This window comes from Mesitornis unicolor, unplaced genomic scaffold (assembly GCF_000695765.1).
Source record: "Mesitornis unicolor isolate BGI_N332 unplaced genomic scaffold, ASM69576v1 scaffold4457, whole genome shotgun sequence".
NCBI lineage: Eukaryota > Metazoa > Chordata > Aves > Mesitornithiformes > Mesitornithidae > Mesitornis > Mesitornis unicolor.
The window spans coordinates 156,855-175,559 of record NW_010196974.1 but is presented as its reverse complement, the minus strand read 5'-3'; the positions used below and the strand labels follow the sequence as shown (position 1 = coordinate 175,559).

The following is an 18,705-nucleotide window of genomic DNA, read 5'->3' as shown; positions in this document are numbered from 1 at the left end:
TTTCCCAATATTTCTGACCAAAAATAATTGACATGTTTCTCAGGACTAAAGAAAAAGATAAATTCCAGCTAAGAGACAACGTTATTTTAGTTCAAGATTAAAATAAAAAAAAAAAAGAAGAAATATTGAGCCATGTTTGAAGGTTAAATTCCTTCCTTTCTGCACTCCCACAGAATTAGGGAGAATACTGCTGCGGGGATGCATAGAGTGGTGTCGTGTCTATCCGAGAAGCAGAGTGTGAAATAAGAGCACCTGAGGGGTGGCCTGCACTTTGGCAGCATTCAGTGCTGCAGGAATTCCCCTGCATGCAAAAGGGCCAGCACCAGGCACGATGATCTGCAGGAAATGTCAACATTTGACCACTGGTTTTATGTCTCGGGAACCAGCATTCAAATATCTCTTTTGTTTAGTGTTATTGTCTGTCCCAGGGTGTCTCCTTCATCTTCTGCAAGGGGAGGCTTCACTCTGAACAGATGTTTTCTTTTCCAAAAGGCCACCATGCCCTGGAAGCTAAAGCTCACCTATATAAGTTGTTCTGCTGTCTAATCAGTTCAACTACTGGTTGTAGAAGTTGTCTATCTGTTAATTTTCTTAGAAGGTCTAAATCCCTCCAAAATCCCATCAGTACCCCACGCCGTGCACAGCGTACAGCAGCGTTTACCCCAATATCCTGAATTATGGTCTGCATTTTAAACTAAGATTAGCTGCTTAGTTAATAATAGGTTTAATAAATCCAGAAATACATATAAACATGGGTGCCACCATATAGCTTACGTGCAAAAAGCAAAATCATATTATTTTCACATGCCAGTCAAGCTCTTTGTCTATTTCTCCTGGGCATGTGCATGGGATGTGCATCGTATTCACTGCAGTTGAGCATGCAAATTCTTGTTCTTTCTTGATCTTTATTTGTGTGTTTCTCGTAAAAAGACTACACTTTCTGGATATAATATTTAATTTCCAGAAGAAATGTGTGCATATACAAATAAAATATACATTAAACAGTGAATAACATTAATTCTGAATTTGTCATGTGTTTCTTTTTGTAGTAAAAGATCAGTTGTTGTCTCTTCAGGTTCAGCACTTATTTTCTGGGTTGTCTTAGCTTCCTTGAGTTGCTGAGCCTGTCTCACCTTTTTTGTGTCTGATGTAGAATCTAAATTAGATAGATAAGAAGAAACAGGACAGGATTTCAAATTCAGTTTCCTCTGTACAGGCAGGATAGCATCAGTTTAAATTACTTCAATATAATTTTGCTTCTTTAATCCTTCCCCTTCAATCTGTTTTTGTATACATTATACAGATGAAATCTGGGACTGGAAATCTTGCCTAATGTAAGTTAAGACATAACAAGTGAACCTGACATTTTTCCAAGGAGGGAACCAAAGAACATACTGTATTTATAGCAGTAGAAATATAGTTTGCTGCTTGTAGAAGAAAAATATACATTGTATGAGAACGTTAGTGCTGGGATATAAGAGTGTTTAGATTTTACTTGTTTCAAGTGAAGATACTGGGTTCAAAGTAGCCAAACTGGCTCTCCTGAAAGCTTGAGATAGGGCTTCACCCAGCAGAGGATTTAAGTTCCCAGAAGCTCAGATATTGAGATGAAGTGTGTTGCAGTGTCGAGATCTTCTCCTGTGCCCGCCCTGAAAGTCCAGTGACTCCAGAGTCATCAGTGGGCAGTGTGGGAAACAACCCAGAGCGTGATGAAATAGCTTCTGAAGGTTGGATTTGAGGCTTGTCTCAATAATAATCAAAACAATTTCTTTCAAGTTAGTAGTAAGACTTTCTGTTTACAAGCTAAGAATTCATTAGCTTAAGTTCTCAAACACAGATGTGCAAACATATGCAGAAAAATTGATTCAAGCCAACCATCTCTGTGAGCCAGCTACTGGCTGCGGTGACCTTCTGCAGCAGGACAGGACTGCAAGAGGAGGCAAATGTGGCCAATGCAGGTGCCCAAGTTGTTTCTTCTGCATGAAGATGATGAAAAGACTTCTTTTATTTACAGTTTTCAGTCTTTATGAGAGTTCCTCTGCACAGAGTGATAATTGCTTGGATGATGCTCCTTTGAGGTGCTCTGTAGAAGTGCATTTTTTTTTCATACCAGGGTATCTGGTCCAGTCTGAGTAACTTTTTGTCTCTTAGCAATGCACTGCTGACACCATATTTAAACTCTCTGTGCATAATTCTTGAAAGAGTATTTTGTCAGCTAAACCCTTTGTGTCAAAGGAGAAATGATCACAAAGCTTCGTTGCCTGCATGTAAGATGTAGCACTTTTCCGTCTTGCTTCTGAACAGAAGGGTTGACTCTGCATTTTTTGACTGTTCAGCTGCACATGAGGACCAGCTTACGGTGCTGGACTGATCCTTTATTTAGCAGAGCAGGAAAACACCAGAGCAGTCTGAGTTCGATAGATAGCTAAGGTCATAGTAACTTTGGTTGTAGCTGGTTTCTAATGGAGAGTATTTCCCAGACAGATTCTTAGACCCGTACTTCACTCATGTGGTTTGAGAAGTCCGTTTGGTTCAGGGTTGTACCTCTTGTCCTTTCTTGTCAAGTTAGGGGAATGATGCTTCATTTTGCTCTAATAAAGAATTCACCTGGTTTCCTCACTGCATCCTAATTGCTCTCTAGAGAGCACTAAAGTGTGCTTAAGCATATTGTAACTGTTTACTCACAACGCCTGCTGTATGTGCAGTAATGCAAAATGTTCGATCTCTGCCCTGTCGCTGCAGGCTGGCATGATTCGCACAGACAAGGACGAGTTCTTCATTGAACCTCTGGAGAAGGGGACCCAGGAGGAGGAGGAGGGAGGAGGCAGAACGCATGTGGTCTATCGCAGAGCGGCTGCCAAGAAGCAGCTTCCTATTGAGAATGTGGATACCCTGTACGAAGGTAAGGCAGAGATGTTAATGCCAGCTGATGTATAAAGTGTAGCTGAAGGCATGTAGCCAATGTGATCTGCTATCTGACTTTTCTCCTTGAAAATGGAAATGTGCTCTTCTCCCTCTGTGGGTGAAAAAGTAGGAAAGCAGTTGAATGCTTTACTTGGGGTAAGCAAGCATTGCAGCGACCAAAGCTGTCTCCAGAATGGTGGAACTGTGTATGTCCCAGTGAGTCCCCGGGTCAGAGCAGAGGAAGGGGATAGTGGGTGGAGCAGTGGCCCAGGGGTGCCTGTGTGCACTGGGGATGGGCAGGAGCAGTGGCTCTGCAAAGACCGTGTTGCAAGACTACAGCAAGGACACACCATGGCTGAGGTGGTGCACGGGCTTCTCACTGACGGTGTCTTTGCTGGGGTGGATTTAAGCTCAACAGGGAAATAATGGGATCTTCAGATACGAACACAAACTTTTTTGGTTTATTTATGTGTTTCTAAGTGTGGAGTTTAATGTGCTATGTATGTGGAATAACAGGAGCTAAACATTAATGCTCATTCTATGTAGTATTTTCTCTTTCTCTGGTAACCGCTCAGATGTTGCACCTTTTTTGCTGAATAAATAAAGGATGCAAATCTGGTAAGTGGATGTTTTGACAGCTGATGTTAACACTGAGATTAACTGGGTTGTTTGAATGGAAACAACAAAACAGATACATTTTTGTTCCAAATGTGTGTACCAAACTGCAGTTATTTGCCACTCCTACCCTAGTATTATCTTACTGCAGTATGATATGTTTTTAAGTATAATACAGTGTGTTAGATTGTCCTTTGTAGAAATCTTCCCAGTGATCCCCATCCCTCTGCTGTGCTACCTTTAGTAATTTTCAAAACATAAAGAGTATGGTAGCTGTTATAAAACTCTACCATCACTCTTGCATATTGTAATCCCCAGAGAAGAGGCACGGAAATTAGGGCCTAGTGAGCAATATAAACTTCTCAATGTTCAGTTTGGAATGGGGACAAAACCAGAAGGAAGCAATAGCATGCAACTCTATTGGCCACTTTGGCCATCAAAGTGATCCAGTAATTTTGTGATTGATGCTGTGTAGTACTGGGCTCTTCTGGTTGCCTTCATACTCATTGTGGAGCAGAGCTGGGGGATGCAGGTGTCTGCCACAATCCCAGCATCATAAGGTGCAAGTTGCTCTCTTAATAGATGTTTATAAAATTATTGCAGTGTTGGAAAATATCAACCAGTCACTGTGTTTCCCTTTAAACAAAAGACATTTGAGTTTATTCACACCTTATGGCAGTATTTTTGGTTTTGGATGGTAAATATTCCTCAGGAGTAGGAGTCTGGTACACAGAAAAGCACAAATTGTAGATCAGCTCCAGTTATTGGCATGCGGTACCTGCTAGAGGAAGGCTCTGACAGCACTATCTGGAAACACCTCTGAAACGCAGCGCCGTGCTGCGTGGCTTCTCGTGGAGCTGGCGGCAGGGCTGCTCGTGGTCTGTGCGCCCTGACTGGCAGCAAAGCCACGCGCGGTGTGTGATGCCACCACGCATCTGCCTCTGTGTCACCGCACCTGCGGTGTGTGCTCGGGGAAGGGCTGAGGTTGTGGGCTCTGGTACAATGGCACAAAATAGGAACAGCCTTCAGCCTGCACTGGGGGATTGAAAAGCAAATGTGAGGCTGAGTAGTGCAGGCTAGGCTGAGTTGTAGCAGTGGCTGTGCCTGTGTTGGTGATGGGTAGGAATAGTTGGGATTTTTCATATTTCAGATTTTAAAATAAGAAAAAAAATGCCAAAAGTAGTAATCTGCCCTTCTATCTGCCATTTTTTATTTGTAAAATTGATTGAAGATTAATTTTTAGTTTGCAAACACCCCTCTACATTGTACAAGGTTTTTTTCCATGAAATTCTCTTTTGCCTTTAACAAAAAAAGTGAACGACCACTCCAAAACTGGTGTGTTGTCCTCTACTTTTTATTAAACCTGGCTTCCCACTTCTGATTTGCTCTAGGCAACAGACATGGAAAGGGCATGCTTTCAAATACTGTAATTTTATTTTCCAGTTTGTCTTTTTCCAGAATGCATCTAGTTTTGGTTAAAGAACATCAAAATATTTAGTGACTGGGTGTTGATAAGCACGCCGTGCCGTGTGTTTCCATAGTGCTCTACATTAATCAATGGGTTTATTTAGGAGATACTTAGAAGGGCACTTTCAGCATGCTGTATCTATTAAAAAAAAAGAAAGGAAAGAGGTTAACCAAGAGTACTCCCCCTCTTCCACCATCCCTGGAGACAGCTGCATTGTTGCCAAGTCCCATAAATTTACATGTGATGAATTGTAACACTTGGACTATTTTTAAAGGTCCAGCCTCCAGGAATCTTATGAATATGTGATGACTTTCATTTTTTTTTTCTCTAGGTGTGCTTCTGGCTCTTTTAAGTGTTGATTAAAACTTTGTAGTTTTTGACTGTGTAAATACTTTCAAGTAATGAATAACACAAAATATAGAGTATTCCATAATTTGAAGACAGTATCTTTCAAAATCCCGTGATATGTTAATTTAATCCCATGTTTTGGGAGGGGGTTGTGAGTCATGATTTTTGAATGTTTGGGTTTGGATAGAAAGATACAGATTCCTTCTAAACATTCTTTTCTCTGGCATTCTTTTCACAAGAAATAGGACAAGCTGTTCTCTCCTCAGTGAAACGGGAGGTGAAGGAACTAAAGCTTCTGAACTTGGAGCTGGGTGGGTCAGTCCTCATGTCCAGGACCTGGGACTTGCGCTGGGCAGTGGTCATGCTGGACCTCGCACAACACAAGGGCTTTGGGATTCACTCCCATGGTTGTTGGGTGCCTTAGGATGCTGCTGTTAGGGAAATCTCTCCAGGTTCTGCCTTGCAGAAGTGAAGCTGGGTCTGTGGAGCAGAAGATCCCAGCTGGGCGCAGGAGACCTCCTGCATTGCAGGGCACGGCACTGTGCAGTGTTAGGGGAGGGGGGCTCTTTGTGCCTCCCATCTCCATGCAGAAGTGAAGAGCTCTTCATGCCCAATGTGCTTCCTGAGCGGGTGGTCTTGTTTAATCATTTGAGACTTTGGGGGCAAACTTTCTCTAACTGTAGTTATTCTGGTAATTAATCTGTACAGGGACATAGTCTCCTAAATGCAGTTATTCTGGATGGTGGTTTGTTGGAGATCTCAGTACCTCGAGCCAATGTCCATGCCCCCATGGCTGCCCAGGCAGAGAGCTCCAACAGGGAGCTGCAGGACACCAGGAGAGAGGCCCCTGAAGCTGACGAGCAAGTGATCTTCCCCAAAAGACAACTAGGACTAATGGAAGAGCCATAAACTGATTGTGAGGGTGTGTTCATGCACAGAGAAAAGTTAAAAAATCATTTTCCCAACTGTGGAAGTAAATTCTAGACTGTGCTGACAGGTACGGTGAGGTGGACCTGACAGCAGGGGTTTTCTAGCATTTTCTGTATGCTGTTATCTATCTATTATAGTAAGGGAAATTGAGATTTTCTTCCATCTGTTTAAAAAATATGAAAAAATAAAAGACACAACCTCCTAAGCCCTGGAGAGATCAAGGTATGCATCTTCTGTTTATAAAGGCTCTACTGATGTGCTGGGTTTTAAGAAGTGGAATGTGCTGGGAGAGAGTAGGCATGAAATGAGTGGCAGAGCTGTGGTCCGATTTCAGACCGTACCAGCTCTGCTTTTGTGTTTAGGTAAAACACTATCAGAATATTGTGGAAATTAAATCCTTGTTTTGGCAGCCTGAATCATTGTGTTTTGACTGGGGTAGGATTATCTGGTGTTTGGGAGAATCTCAGAGTAAAGGGTATAATATTTCTACCTGGTTTTCCCCTCTCAAACAATACTGTTTGTTAAAGTACTGGAGAACTGTAAGCAACATATTTTAGGCAAGTAATAATCTGCAGCAGAGTGGTACTGTGAAGATCTGTGTGAGGTCACTACAAATTAGGCTAATTGTTTTGGAAAGAGAAATATTTTCATGTAGTGGTTGATGTATTGCAGGTATGGTGGGAATAAACTATTTTTTCTGGCAACTGCTTTTACTGCTTACATGCATATAATAATTTATCTTCCTTTAGACAAAGAAAAGCAGCATGTTGAAAATATTTTAATATTTCCAGTTGAATTAATTTTTTAAAAGATGAGAAATGTTTCTTGACAGCAGTAAGACTTCCTACGCGATAGAGCTAGAATTAAATAGGCAAGCTAGAGGAAGTTGTTTTCTTCTTGAAACTGCTGGATTTTCGCTTAAATGTTCTTTAGATGTTAAGTGAAGAGATGGTAAGTATTAATTAATGGCTATGGTGAGGTCTGGAAAACCAGCTTGATTTTGGTCTCTAAAGATAATCTGATTATCAGGCTTGTAAGCTTTATATCACATTTCCCTAGCTAAATTACTGTGTCTGTTACGTTGCTCAACCGAGAGGAAATTATTATGCTAAAACTTCCTTAAGGTTTGCTTTCTCTCTGAAAATCATTGTCTAAATATGCTGCTCTCAGTTTTATTGTATTGCTTGAGTGATGAGAAGCAGAAACTCAGCTTTAGTTGACAGCTTTATTTACTGTGCAGATGAAAGATGACCTTAGCCAAGAACAGTTTATTGCTGAGGAGGACAGCAAGGTAACTCTCCAAATGTGCTTAAACCAGGCAGATTGTTGTTTCTTCAGCTGCAAATTAAGTCCCTTGGAATGGCCAAGCCCAATCTGATACAAGTGCCATCATGAATATATTCAGGGCTGATCGGGTGGACAGAGTCACAGTGAATTCTGGGGTTGTTTAGCCTGGAGAAAAGGAGCCTGAGGGGAGACCTTATTGCTCTCTACAATTCCCTGAAATGAGGTTGTAGTGAGGTGGGTGTTAGTCACTTCTCCCAGGTAACGAGTGATGAGACAAGAGGATATGGCCTCAAGTTGCACCAGGGGACGTTTAAATTGAATATTAAGAAAACTTTCTTCATTGTAAGGGTTGTCAAGCATTGGAGCAGGCTGCCCAGGGTAGCAGTGGAGTCACCATCCCTGGAGGTACTTAAAAGGCGTGTAGGTGTGGTGCTTAAGGACATGGTTTATTGGTGAACCTGGCAGTGCTAGATTAACGGTTGCACTCAATGATTTTAAAGCTCTTTTCCAACCTAAGGAATTCTATGTTTCTGTGATTTCTATGAATTGTGACCTTGTATTGATCCAATACTTGGATTTGCTTGTGGTCAGACCTTGAAAGATGTGACCATGCTGTGTGACTCCGTGATGTACTTCTTAAAGGAAAAAAAATCCTTTTCTTTATGACTTTTTTAACTGCCGTTTCATTTTTTGATGTCAAAAAAATGTGGTTTTTATGCGCTTAACATCTCCCCGACCATAAACACAAGCCAGTCAGGTAAAAGGACAGAAATAAGTTGCTGCTTCTACACAACAGAGGCAACCGGCTCCTTCCTGACACATACTCAAACTCCTCAGACCTGTTACTGACGTCTCCCTCCATGATGCAAAAGGATGAAAGCCTTTCCATGGGATGTTAGGGAGTCCTGAGGGTTGGGAGCCAATTCAGCAGCAGGCAAATCCATGTTGATACAAGCTGAAGTAACCAAACACTAGAAGATGTTGGAAAATATAAGAAGATTAAAAATACGATAAAGTGGTAACAACTCAATTGCCAGAGCTTTAAGTATTTTAAAGATGATATTTCAGGGGAAGAATCTTCCATCATAGTCCATCGAACTGTCAATGCCATTGATTTACTAATGTATTTAAATTACTTTTTAGAAACCAATGTGCATCTGGTGTAAATTTTTCTGGATTGCCTGAAACGACACTCAGACTGGCTGCAGGCTGGCTGGTTGCCATTCTAATTTACAGAAACTTTCCTGGTTACCTTTGCAGGGGAACAGTTCCTTCAGGAAACTGAAGTTTCTTTAAATTCAATCAATATTTCCTCTCAGCCTGTACCCCTGCTGATTAATTACTGTTCTCTTATTTTGCAGTCAGTAAGGCACTGATGACAATATTTTTTGTCTCCTTCCTACATCATCTGTGCATGATAAATACATCTGTCTTTCTCCTGTCTTGGGTTTTCTCTGAATTTCACATTGCAGATTCATGGGGCTTTTCTGGGAAGAGAAAGATTGAGAATTCAGTCGCAATTCAACTTTTAAATAAGAAGCAAGGTTATGCACTCACAAAAAAACCAGTCTCCAGAGAGTGGTATTAGGCCATTGGATGTCACCTCCCAACCATAGGCACAGCTGATGAAGCAGTTCTCTGCTACCACAAGCAAATAAGGCTCTTGCAGCAATTTTAATATGAAACTTTAGGAGAAATCTAAAGGTTTCTATTTTTATGACAGTGCAATAAATCATCTGGGATGATTAGTTGAATGCTAATGAGCAATGCTCTTACATATGCTTGGTGTGAAATACAAGGAATAGCCTCATTTTTCCAGAGTTGATGGGATTTTCTACCACAGACCTCCCCAGCGGGTGGCCTTAGCTGGAGCACAGAATGGTCTTGGGTAAAAAGTCAACCTGTCCTGTGCTTCTGGAGCAGTTTCCTTTGGCCTAGAAACAAAACTGTAATAAACATAATTGAACTTTTTGTTTTTTAAATACTAGTAATTTTGCTGTGTTTTTTCGAGAGGTGGAAGGAAGGGAAGTGTTCATGTAACTAAAGATGCGTGGTGGTGCGTAGGCCTATCAGGACCACAGGAAAGCTGTGTGGGCTACTTTTTTAAGTTTTTGCATGCTTTGGAAAGTGATTTGCATCTTCAAAGGATTTTTGCTTCTAACTAAAAAACATCTAATTTTCCCAGATGCTAAAAATCATTTTCAGAACGGTTGAACATGCATGAAATATTTTCTCATTATTATTTTTTCATGGTGTCAAATGCTGTAGTTGCTGCAGCACCATTTTGTTTTACCAGTAACAGAAATCCTCTTGTAGATGGGTAAAATTGGTGGGGCAGCACAGGGTGATGCAGAGCACTGGGCTGCACAGCGACGCTGCAGCTGGGACGGGAGCGGGGAGAGAGGCTGGAGCAGAGAGACCTAGTGCTGAGCTGTTGTCTCCCCCTCCCATACACTCCACACAACTGCAGTCGTTCTTGCAATAAACTGTCACTAAATGGGGAATACAGGAACATAATAATGTCAGGTTAAGCAGCTCAGTTTCTCTGTTTCTCCCCACTGTTCTCATTAGATAGCTTGAGATCCATGTAGACTTTGAGGAAATATGTTGGTCTGGCTGCAAGTGACAATGTGTGCTTGCAGCCCAGAAGGCCAACTGCATCCTGGGCTGCATCAAAGAAGTGTGGCCAGCAGATCGAGGGAGGTGATTCTGCCCCTCTGCTCTGCTCTGGTGAGAGCCCACCTGGAGTACTGCATCCAGTTCTGGGGGCCTCAATATAAGGAGGACATGGAGCTGTTGGAGCAGGTCCAGACGAGGGCCATGAAGATGATCAAAGGCTGGAGCACCTCCCCTGTGAGGACCGACTGAGAGAGTTGGGGCTGTTCAGCCTGGAGAAGAGAAGGCTTCGGGGGGACCTTTATGCAGCCTTCCAGTTCCTGAAGGGTCCTACAGGAAATCTGAGGAGGGACTTTTTACAAGGGCAGGTAGTGATAGAACGGTGGGGGAAATGATTTTAAACTGGAAGTTTAAATCTACCCGATTTAGACTAGACATTGGGAAGAAATTCTTTACTGTGAGTGTGGTGAGGCACTGGCACAGGTTGCCCAGGGAAGCTGTGGATGCCCCCTCCCTGGAGGGGTTCAAGGCCAGGTTGGAGAGGACTTTGGGCAGCCTGGTCTGGTGGGAGGTGTCCCTGCCCATGGCAGGGGTTGGACTGGATGAGCTTTAAGGTCCCTTCCAACCCAAGCCATTTTGTGATTCTATGATTAAGTGCATGCTTAACTTTAAGCAGGTACTCAAGTCAAACTGAGATCAGTGGGATTCAGATATGTACTTTAGGCTAAATGCTTTTTACTCCCAATGGAGGTGGGCTCCTGTTTTGGTTATGAGGCAAGTTACTGGAGCAAGCTTCTTCCATTCAGATATGCATGAATTAAAGGTGAACAACTGAATTATTTATGCTTATTTAAATATCACTGATTTGCTTGTATCATTAACTAACGTAAAAAGAAAATTAATTTAATTCTCAACTGATGACTTCATTTTAGCCTCTTTGCTGAATTCAAACACTATAATAAGGCTCTCCTAAGTGATGGTTGTGAACAGCTTACAGCTGGAGTTGAATATTACCAAATGTTGCTAAATATAACAAAATGATAATAAAGCTGATATTGGTCTATAAAACAACGATTTCCAGTTCTCATACAAATACTTCTGTAAAATTTTTGTGAGAAGCTCTGATGAAAACATGGGAAAAGTACTCATTTTTCACATTTTTCCGTCCATTTAGTACTAGAGATGTGTGAAACTAAGCTTGATTAATCACTTGTTTGTGTTTACATTTAGTCAACTCTCATTTGTTTATAGGTACATTTATAGAGACAGAACATTTTACAACAGATTCATTAAGGTTCATTTTTATCCTTCCTTATAATATCCATTGATCTCACAATCCTTAATGAATTTAGCCTCTCGGTCTCCTGGGAGGAAGGAGAGAACAAAATATTTGCCTTTTGGACAAGAGTAACATAAACCTTGTTTTCACTGAGAGCCGATTCCGCTTCTTGCTGGTAACAGCCCGGTGTCAGAGCAGAGTTCATCGGAGCAGCAGTTCCCAAGTCCAACCTTGCCCTAGGAGCCCATGTGAGCGCCTGCGTGTGGGAGTGTGCGCAGCCGCCCACAGCCATGTGGGGAGGTTTTGCTTATGAAAATGTATGTGCACACCCACACGATTTTTACAATTTCACATTTACTGGGGAGTTTTTTTTCTGTGAAGTGTCGTCCTATTGGGGTTTGTTTATTTACAAGCTGTGCTTATGTTGTCCAACCTGCTGAGAAAGACAGAGGATGGCAACGATCCAGCGGGTTCTGATGTCTCTGCCAGGCACAAAGAGGGAGAAACTTGTTCACAGAAAGACCTTAATATTCTGTCCTGACAAACTGAAAGTGTTCTGTAACCCTTACCTCTGGTTAGGAAATGGATTCTGGAACCGAGAATTCAAAAATATGGGTAGCGTGTAGTGTTTGCTGTTTTGTACCATGGGTTTCAAACTCTGTGTTTAGTAACAATACGCAAAATAGCATCTGGTATGCATCACTAAAATAAGCTCTAGTAGAAGATGCCGATAAACATTTTCTGTTTAAAATGTTTTCTGACTAAAAGTGGCATAAATCGTGTCTGCTGTCCGTGATAATGATGATAAAGTGGTTTGATCAGGCTAAGAGCTCCAGGCACCATTAAATGAAAGCAATGGACAAGCCCAGAGTTGCAAAGGAGGTGGATATCCTTCAAACATCTAAATTTTTGTCATTTCTTGCAACAGAAGAGCCACATGTGAGGCCTTGTGAAGTGGCCCAAGGATTAAAAATGTATTCCAGCTGGTTCTGACTGTTCTCAGCTGTGTGAAATCTGCTCCTCAGTGGCCAGCCACGGAATAAAGGCTGTGTACTGCTGGTACCTCAGTGCTTGCAGAAGGGGCACTGGAAAGGGTTGCTGTGTGAGACCCAGCTGGAGAATGAGAGACAATTGCTTGGTCTTTCTCTGCACTAATTTAATTCATGGTGACTACTGTATTTCAAGCACGTTTCCACAAGCAAGGGCTGCGTTGCTCATGAGCTCTATGCTGGTTGAAGTACTTCAGTGTCTCAGAGCTGGTGGTGTGGAGATGGTCATCACTGGGCACGTTCAAAGCAAAAGCCTGGGTAGCGATTGCCAGAGCTAAGGGGCGATTTTCTTCAGCTGACTTTGTCTATCATAGGTGATGGTGGAATGCGTTTAACCACTGTGTTACGCACTGTTCCCTTTTAAAGGCTGCTCTGTCTGGTGTTGCTTGCCACTACACCCTGCTGGGTGAACTGGCCAGAGGGAGAGGATAGAGGGCATTCCACCTTCCTTTTCTAGATAGGCTGAGAGGGGGATTCAGCAATTTGGGCCTGATTCTTCCCCTGGTGTGTGCAGGTGCAGCAATGAACAGGGATGCACGTGTTTACGCTTTAGCAGAGCATGTGTTATGCTCTGTAGGATGCTGGGGAGTACACCTGTAGTAACCTGGTGGTTGGTATGAGTTAGGTGCCTGGTCTACAGAGCCTTGGTTTATCGCTAAAGCCTGTGTTGGGTAATAACTTCCTGTTCTGAATTCCCTAAGCAGTGCTTGGGGCTGTCTTGGCCTTTTAGGTAAAATAACTTTGACTTGAAAAGTAAGCAATAGCAGTGCTAACTTTCATTTCAGCTAGGGCAAGTCTCCTTTCCCCTGTGCTTTCCTGAAATCTTAAAAGGTAAAAGGATCTCAGCCCAGGAAAAAGCCAGTGAAATTTCTGATTTCAATTTCTTTGAATCTGCACTTTGGCAGAGTAGTATATTCGTTTCTTCTTGAACATTTGTGCTTTTCTATAAAGCAGAAGCACTGTTTTGAGACAGTAGGGTAAGTTTAAGGCAGCAGCAGAAACTATCCTACTGCAGACTATGAGCTCAAACTCTGATTTTTCTAAATGATCGTGCTACAAACGATTGATTTATATTTATATATTTTAATATTTTGTCCCAAACTGTGTGTGGCACAATGTGTCATATGCATGTTTGCTTGTAATAGTTTGAGTTTAATTGTCTTTGCTCATTTGAATATAAACCTCAGGAGTCGTGTTACCTAATATTTGCGTATCAGGTTTAAAATGTTCTGTCTGCAGGACTGACTTGGACCTTGATGTACTCTTAAGCCAAACAATGATTATTTTGTTAATACAGAGGTGCCGCCTTGGTTTTGAACCATTTCTGTGAAAGGTCCAGATGTGAGCAGTAACCTCTAGCTGCTTCAGTGACTTACCATCATGTCCCAGGTCTGCATCCTCAGACTCTATTGCTGAAACTCCACCATCATAATAAGAACAAGGGCACGGTTTGCTAATTGGTTTAAACCAATCTAGCGCTGTGCTAATGACAGACAAGTCCTTTTCTCTCTCACCACTCAGTCCCTCTGCCAGTTGTTGCTATCTGAGCCGCACTGCTGAAAGGGATGCAGTCACCAGCTGGAGGCTGTGGATGCTCCAGCAATGCCGAGGCAGGCAACTGAACCACTGCATTGCTTTCCTTGGTGCCCATGGAGACTGCTCTCCATTGGCTGCATGTTCCGAAAGAGACCTTCACAGAGCAGCACCCAGCTCCATTGCCCACTTGCCTCATCCCTGTGTGAAAGGTGAAGTCTTTTGCGTATCAAGAGGTTCCTCTTTTACTCTGTGATGTTGCACAGCTCTTGGAACTGCAGTGCTTGTTAATGGGTTAAATACCGCGTGCTTTATTTTTCAGCAGGTTCTTTGATTAAAAGCCTGGTATGCATCTTTGCTCTTCCTTTTATCTGAGTTTTTGTGCAGTCACTTACTTGTTCCAGCTCTCTGTGTGTTCATGGACCATCTGGCACGGCTCGCCTGCCCGGCAACGTGTAGTGCTTTCAAGGGGAAAAATTATTAATCACAATCTGGATGGTGAGGGGGTTAGGGATCGGTTTTATTTCAGCTCCAGCACTGACAGTTCCACAGGTAGGTAGCTCTTCAGAGAAGGTTTCTCAGCAGCCCTTTGCAGTACTGCCTGATGGGCGTGCAAGGACAGGCAGCCAGAAATCCCTAAGGAGGAGTCGGGAACCGTGGTCCTTGGCGGCTCAGCCTCCGCAGTCCCTCGCTGCTGGCCTGCTTGGGGCTGTCATGCTGCAGGAGCCTTGCGGTGCTGAGGATCACTTTCTTTAGCACTGCTGGGCTTCAGACAGTTGTCCTTGGAACAAAATTCATCTCCCTGGGCTCTGCTCCATTTTGCAGGCTTTGGCCACTACAGACTGTCAATTTTAAAAGAGACATGGCTTTTTTCCTTTTTGCCAGTAACCCTTATAATTCAACGACTGTAGCTTTTTAAAAACTGGAGTGGTTATTTACAGCACATTTGAGGAAGGATTCTTTTATCCAAAGAACGAGTAGCACATAAGGCACCCTCAGTCCTAAAAGTAGCGTGAAAATAAAAGCCTAATAGTGGTTTCTATGAGCTGCCACCTGTGGGAATTTTTTAAACTTACAATCTTGTCAGGTATCTGTGCACTTTGTGACCGTGTCTGTTTGCCTGTCAAGGAGATGTTTTTTCCCAGTATGTTACAGTTGTTGAAGGTACTTGCTGACTATTAATGGTGAGAGACACTGAGAAATGTTTTATCCCTGAAGCAGCTGCTTCCGAAACGCCTGTCCCTGCACCTTCCTTCAAAAACCACCTCACACGCTTAGCAGGGAAGTTAGCAGAGAAAGTTTACCTTGGATTTAAAAAAAAACTTCTAAGGAAATATGAACCATTGTTTTGTTTTCTCTGTCTGATCTCTTTTTTGTGAAATATTTTTCATTCTTCAGAATAAATTGGTGATGTGGTTTAAAGTGACGTGGGGTTTTGTTTGGGTCTTTGGATGTGGGAAGCGGTGACATTTTGGAAGTGTCATTCTTTCATAGGTCAGCAAACCCGTGTCGCTTAATGGGAAAGCATCTGGTATGACTGGTAGCAAGAGTAACTAAAGAGTGACATGAAAAATTGCCCTTGACTGACTATTAATGTACATGAAATTAATAGGCACTGAAAATTGCATCTTACGAGCTGTGTTTTGTGTTGCTGAGTGGGCAGCAATCCTGTTTGTCTAATTGAGCTTCACTATTTCATAGCGTTCAGAGTTCATTCATCCTACTGGGTTTCTTTCTTTCTAGGGTTTTCCTTTTTAGAGAGACACTGTTATTTATAGTAATGAACACATCGCAGTCATTCATATTTTTCTCCCTGTGGAGTGGGGCAGACGCTTGGTCCCCATTTTACAGAGATCTTTTCTGCATCTCAGTGCTCTTGTACCCATCTATTTGTGTTGAAGTTGGCTATGCCAAACCCTAGATATTTGGGGCTTGAATATATTTGTTCAGTGGCTTTTAAAGCAGATTTATTTTTAAATATATCAAAAAATTGATTTCATTGGGGTTGGGGAATCAGTTCTTTCAGGGATCTGAGCTTAAAATGATGCATTGTCAGAAGTCATAGATTAAATCTGGGCTTGAATCCTTGTTCACAGGCTCACTGGCCATTCTTCCAGACAGTTCAGCTTAGCTTTTTCCCAATCCCTGTTAAGAAAGCTCTCACTAAAGAGCAGGTTGAAAATCATACATTTTAACTTCATATTCTGCTTACAAGCTGAAGTATTTTTTGCTTTTTTCTTTTCTTTGAGCAGAGTCTCTAGAGACTTGTTAAACTATGAAATGGTTAGAAAAAGGCAGCCCAAAGGCTCTAGCTACGGGTATTAAATGTCCTAGGCAGCCCTAAAACACTGCTCAATCTTCAGCATAAAATATAACAAAGGGGGAAAATCTGATTTTGAGTTGCTGTAAGATGACTCGAATATAATTTCTAAATTTCCAGGTATTTTTCTTGGATATCCCAATTACATGTGTGCAGAGAAGCGACTGGTATTGACATTTCCATGGCAACCCATTGTAGCGTTTCAAATATTGACCTGCAGGTCATACATTACTGAAGCAGAATATTTTTTGAAGACTGGTAAAATCTATCAGTCTGCTGCAAAATGTACATACAACAGCATAGCAACAAAATGCAGATGAGAAAACACAGGCTTTGGAATATAAAGTCTGAGCTGAAAATTAAGTGGAATTTTGTTAAAGTTCTCCACTGATGATGAGTAACGTCAAGTGACAGCCCTGAGGGGTTAGTTTGTGCCATTTTTTTGGCTGTGGATTTGGTTGGTGTTTATGGCTGGATGTGTGGTAGAGGTGGGATGATTGTAAAAAATGTTATAGCAACTCCTATTATGCTTATATTAGAGGTGCTAAGGGACTTGAGGAGAGCCTCACCTGGCTGTCTTCATGCTACTGTTCCCCAGGCTGTGGTGATGATGGTGGGATGGGAGTGGGAAGGGTGCATGGCCTCAAGTAGTTAAGCCTTAGATCTATGTGAAGGTGTTTACTGGTCCATGATAACTGATTGCCTGCTGTTCCATTTGGGACCCTCTTATCAGACATCCTGAAGACAATTAAATGGTCTTCTGAGCTGCTGAAATCCTGGCGGTAAATACAGGCAAAGGGCAGTGTTCCTTGCAGGAAAACTGATGTGTCTAAGCTCTGAAGATTTGCAGCAGATAAGATTGATTGCACTGGTAGGATTTACAGTCCTTGTGGGTCTCAGGTCAGGCAACTGGAAAGCCTGATTGTCTCTGAAATGAGGGCAAGGGCATTTCCAAGAATCTCTGGGAGAAAGAATCCCTTAGCTAAAGGCCACGTTTCTTCCTTGAGATTATTTCTTTTCAATTTTCTGAAGTTTTTAAAGGAGAGTTCAGAGTCTTTGCAACTTGAGATGGAACTGTACTCCCACCAAATAAATTACAGTGTCTCCTTCAAAACCCCCGTAGGCAATGCATGTTATGTGATAGCTAATTCTCACAGGCCTTATATGAGTGCATGTTCTGGGAACTGCCTTTGTAATAATAAATTGCTGGTCAGCAAGTGGATAGGGTTCAGCCAAGCCATGCACTTGATCCCATTCACACTGATTGTAATGGAAAAGTTCCCAGTGAGTTTAGTGAAGGCAAAACCAGTGCAAGGCTGTGGGAAACTGGGTGGCTGAATTTGCCTGAATTGCAAAGTGTCTTTGTCTGCTTCTATTTTGATTAATTTTGTACCTTCTAGGTTTCGTTATTTACTTTGACATTCATTTGAACACATCGAAGCTAATCTGTAATTTGAAGTTATGTTAAGAAATGAGCACTGAGAATATGACCTGTGTATTCCTAATGATGGAGCGTATCCATGGGTGTGATGGAATGGACCCAGATGTACCTAACGAAGCCATACCACATGGTTCCTCACTCTGACACCCCTTTTATGTCTGTTGAGAGACAGCAACATCTTTTATTGTTCATGAAAAATTGACAGAGCCCTTGGAAAATATTCTTATTTTTTACTGGTTTTCCACTGTATTGCTAGCATAGATTGTAAACTTTTATGTGCTGTTTTACAGTTGCAACAGATGTGCTTTCACCACTTAGCACACAGGCTTGTGACAGTGTCATTCACATTCACGTAATTTGCTCAGCACTCAGGCAGGGTCTTTTTCTTCCTTCAGCAGCTCGGCATCACCACGAGATGTTTTTTTTTCTCCCCACTTATGCTTTGTCAGTACTTCATATTAAGAAACACATCATCAGTTTCAACCAGTTCAGCCAATTTTTCATTAACAAATCTGATAAGAAGCTTCCAGATCATAAGTGACCAAGTTACATGTCTTGGGCTTTCAGAGTAAGCTGCTCCTTTTTCTTTTTAATGAGCGCAGGCTTTCTTCCTATCACCTGGCCAGGTACTCCTTCCTCTGGTGTTTGTTACAGATGCATTCAGAGCTGGGATGTAATTTTGTTAAGCTCTGTCAGTAACAACTGCGCCTCCATTCCTTCTGGTGCTTTCTGATTAAATAATTTTCAGAATTTTCTTTGTACAGCCCTCTTTTGGGTTATGCACTTCACTGTGCTTAATCTCATTATTCTATTCAGACTTTGTTCTTAATCCAATTTTTGGGGCATAGATAGTGCCTTCCTTCCCCTTAGTACTTTCCAAAAATCACTCCTTTCTGTTCATGTAGCAGTACCTTC

At 42.1% G+C, this 18,705-nt stretch overlaps 1 protein-coding gene across 1 annotated transcript in view; it reads left to right on the top strand.

The window, feature by feature from the left end:
• The window catches only part of ADAMTS2 (ADAM metallopeptidase with thrombospondin type 1 motif, 2), a gene marked incomplete at its 5' end in the record, with an annotated part of 182,526 nt that overhangs the window by 66,121 nt on the left and 97,700 nt on the right, over positions 1–18,705 (top strand). Inside the window, one exon of the mRNA XM_010188650.1 lies at positions 2,743–2,902. Within this exon, the coding sequence (XP_010186952.1) occupies positions 2,743–2,902 (160 nt within the window). The remainder of the gene's footprint in view (positions 1–2,742; positions 2,903–18,705) is intronic.